Source organism: Salvia hispanica, chromosome 6 (genome assembly GCF_023119035.1).
Source record: "Salvia hispanica cultivar TCC Black 2014 chromosome 6, UniMelb_Shisp_WGS_1.0, whole genome shotgun sequence".
NCBI lineage: Eukaryota > Viridiplantae > Streptophyta > Magnoliopsida > Lamiales > Lamiaceae > Salvia > Salvia hispanica.
In genome coordinates, this window is record NC_062970.1 from 10,926,207 (window position 1) to 10,930,446 (window position 4,240).

Sequence of the window (4,240 nt, forward strand, 5' to 3'; positions counted from 1 at the left end):
AATGATCTGATTTTATATATATGTAATGCTTAGTTCTCTATAAATACCTCATAACCCGTTTTGCTGCTTCTTAATGATCCATATCGGGTTATGGAAATATCTGCCCAACATATAAACAATTAAAATCAAATTGGGTCTAATACACGCTTGACCACACATTAGGCTCCCAATTACCGAAGCATATGGAACCTTCTGCATTTTCTAAATCTCAAGATTTATCTTAGGGCACTGAATGAGACTAGGTTAATCTCCTTTAGCCATAGAGGTATTTCTTTACTTGCAATTATGCATCTCAAATACTTTAGGCACCTTTTCACTATATCCATTCTGTGACAATCGAATTTTTTTTTTCTTTCGATTCCAAATACAAAAGAGGCTTGCCCAAGATCTTTCGTCTCAAATTTCTTTGAGAGAAAATTCTTGGTGTTAGTGCAACATATCCTTATCAAAAATTATTTCTTTTGATTCCAAATACAAAAGAAGATGCATTTGCTCCCACTGAACTTGTGATACACACAACCATCAATAGCATTCTTTCTGAATCCAAATGAAAGAACTACTTCATAAAATTTGTGGTACCATTGACGAGAGTCTTGATTGAGGTTGTTGAGATTGACTTTAAATGATATCATCCGCGTGAGATTGAATGTTTACAACAATATCATCTTGAGGTTCTTAATATGCTTCTTCTTCAATGATAGTAATTGATACCTAATCATTGTCAGAAGTAGTAGTAAGTGTCTATACAGACTCCTCCTCAAAGTAATGTTCCTTAACACATTCTTTCCCCCAAACTCAACATTCTCAAGGAATGCTATATTTCTCATCCCAAAAATTAGTTCATTTTGTGGGATCATAAAATTTAAAAACCCCTAAATTTTTCTAGAAGACCAACGTGAGAATATATGCTACAGTCTTTAATGCCTCTCCCTAAAGCGAATGCGACAAGGAAGAATGATAAATCATACTCCTTCACATATCTTTAAGAGTTTTATTTCGTCTTTTAGCTACACCACTCATGCTAGGCGATCCCGACATGGTGTACAAAACGACGATCCCACACTCTTCCAAATAGAAGGCAAAAGGTCTTTGACATTGTTCACATGAGTAGTCATTTCTGTCGTAGTATTCGCCACCACGGCCAGATTCGACTTTTTTTTTTAAGCCTTTGTTGAGTTGGAGCTCAACATCAGCCCTAAATATTTTGAACGTGTCCAAAGCCCCAGACTTATAATATATTAAATGTAGGTGCCCAAAACAAGAATATTCGCCTATGAATGATACAAAATATTGTTGATCATTCCAAGTAACCGAAGGGAAAGAGCCACAAATGTCCGTACATATCAATTCTAAAATGTATAGCTCTATTGGCACCTATTTTTTTAAGTTTGGTCTGCTTTCCTTCGATACATTAAACACACAAATCAAGTTCTGAAAAGATAAGTGTATTCAATACAACATATGTCACAAGTCTCACAATCCTTTATTTTGAAATATAACCAAAACACTTGTGTCATAAATTAACCAAATTCTAATTATTTAATTTGCTTAGTCCTTTTTGATTAAACATGTATAGCTTCTGAATATGAAATAACATAATTGAGCATACAAAGATTGTTATATGCACTTAAGGAAACAATGCCCACAATACTAGAATTATTTGAAAGAAGAACTTTACTATTTCTGAATGAACAAGAGAAACCAAATTTGTCCAAAGCAGAAATAGAAACCAAATTTTGTCTAAAAGACAGTACAATAAAGTATCCTTCAAAGGCAAAATAATTCCAGTCTTTAATAACAATCTATAATGCCCAATAGTCTCTACTTGCACAAATTTGTCATGTTCCACATAGATGTATCTTTCACCATCAATTGACTTTCGGTAGCTCAAACAGCCTTGCACTGATAACCTTATGTGAGTAGTAGCACCAGAATCTACCCACTAAATATCATTAGGGACTAAATCCAAATTAACTTTAGAACATACCAAAACAAGAATTGTAACTTCCTTTGCACGCCATGAGTGATATTTACAATTCTTCTTTTTATATCCATGTTTACCACAAAAGAAACAACCATCATTATCCTTATGTTGTTTCTTTTGTGATAAACCCTTATCCATAGCAACATTCTCAATACACTTTCTCTTAATGCCCTTTACTTTATTTCTTGAGATACTGACCAGATGTGCAACACCAAATGCACAAACAAGTCTTTAGAATTCAAGCTTAAGTGAAGCAACATGAGACATTTTCATAATGTACTCCCTTATACTGCCCTTGCCCTTATATACTTTATTGAGATCAAGCACACTTGTCTCAACCTTAATGTTTTTCTCAAAACATTCCTTAATTTTTGGCAAGGCATTCACTGGCCTTAGTGATATACTTAGATGCAGTGCCTAGAAAGGCTTCTGGGATGCTACACCTAATGATCAGTAGACTTACACGATTCGAGTATTCCCACTTCTCATAGTTTCTCCTTTGATAAGAAGCACTATAGTCCGTAGGAGAAGTAGGTTGCTCAATCCTTAGCGCGTAATCTAGATCCATGCAACCCTGAGCAATCAAAATATAATCTTTGCAATCCTTAAAATTGACCCATTCAACACTAACATATTGTTCATGTTGGAAGAAACTGCAAAAGCAGACATCACAATTGAATAGAGAACAAAACCAAATTAACTGTCATGCTCACATCATAAAATTCAAATAAAATGGTAACATCTCGAGGTACCGGCACAACATTCAAATCAAGTCTGTGGACAGTAATATGAACTTGCAAGTGGTAACCTTTTGCAGTAATCAAACACTGACAATAAGATCATGTCAAGCAATATCCACCTGTGGGCATCACAATTTACTCACACGAAATCTGGATAATCATCACGTATTTATCACCACAGGTATGTGTGTATCTCGTGCCAAATATTAATCTTCTAGTGGGCCGACTAATATCCGCATTAAAAATACGCGCACACTTACCGTCCTAACATTCGCAGTAAAGAAGTCTAGACAAGAGAGGTTACTGTTGCAACGTCTTATTTCGACTAATCTATTTTGAACATTAGTAAACCATATCGAGGTACCGAGCACAACATTCACAATAAGTCTTTTGACAGTAATGTGAATTTGTAAGTGGTAGCCTCTTTACAATGATCAAACACTGACAATAAGATCATGTTAAGCAGTGTCCACCTGTGGGCATCACACATTACTTACACGAAAACTAAACAATTGTCATGTATTTATCACTAAAGATATGTGTGTATCTCGTGCCAAATATTAATCTTCCTGTGGGCCGACTAATATCCGCATTAAAATACACACATCAATAAAGGAACATGAGATGCACCAAAAAATTTGAATTTAAAATTTTAAAACTGAATATAAACGCTTGCAAGCAAGTCATTGTTAACTTTCCGGAATACAGTGGCTAGCCAACGAGTCACTGGGTTCGCGTACCTCGCGAACTCAGCAAGTCGCTGAATCCTTACGGCCAGCACAATAGCTCCCCAACAAATTACAAATTGCTGACTTCTAACGGGATTCCATATAATTTTTTTTAAATCCGATTTTCACTAAATCGACAAAATCCAAATTTTGATGCTCCCAATAACATAACCAATAAACATAAACATCCAATAATAACATCAAAACAACCAAACAAATCCATAAAATAAAACCAAATTATTATGAATTCACCAAACAAACAAGAACGAAACAATTTGGTGAACCATAATTCAGGATAAACTATTGTAACATCCCGGATTTTAGAACCCTAATTTTTGAGCCCTAGAATTTATTGTTGATGACATGGCATCGAGAATGCTTTTATTTCATGAGTTGATATGGTCAATTTGAGTTAGGGTTTGTGTTGAAAGTTTGAAAAGTCAAACCTATTTAATTTGATGATGTGGCATGTGATATATTAAGTTATGAGACTATGTGGCAATTTAATTGTTTATGGGTGAGTGAGAATATTTGAGAAAATTTCCATAAATACTTATCACCCTAATTCTTGTAATTTTCGAACCCTAGACCCCTTGGAGGAAGAATTTCTATTTTTCCGGAATTTATTTAATCCTTGGGATATTTATCCAAATTAAATTCCAAGAGCCAATTATTTCCTTGTTTAGAGATGTAAAAATCGAGCCCCCTTGTTTTTCTAGTGATTTTCGAAAATCACTTAATTATGGGAAGGAAAGAATTATTTTATTTTAGTTAATCCCTTGTTTGAT

At 34.5% G+C, this 4,240-nt stretch overlaps 1 protein-coding gene across 1 annotated transcript; it reads right to left on the reverse strand.

Moving 5' to 3' along the window:
* Positions 1–2,348: 2,348 nt before the first annotated feature.
* On the reverse strand, positions 2,349–2,995 carry LOC125194680. The gene is made up of 3 exons (XM_048092924.1): positions 2,985–2,995; positions 2,793–2,843; positions 2,349–2,637 (listed from the first exon to the last, which is right to left on the reverse strand). Exons 1-3 carry the CDS (start codon positions 2,993–2,995, stop codon positions 2,349–2,351), a joined length of 351 nt encoding a protein of 116 aa, XP_047948881.1.
* Positions 2,996–4,240: the final 1,245 nt, after the last annotated feature.

Coding starts and splice junctions, on each gene's coding strand:
- LOC125194680 (XM_048092924.1), bottom strand. Junction 2,638..2,792: donor GTGTTTGATTACTGCAAAAG/GTTACCACTTGC, acceptor CTGCTTTTGCAG/TTTCTTCCAACATGAACAAT.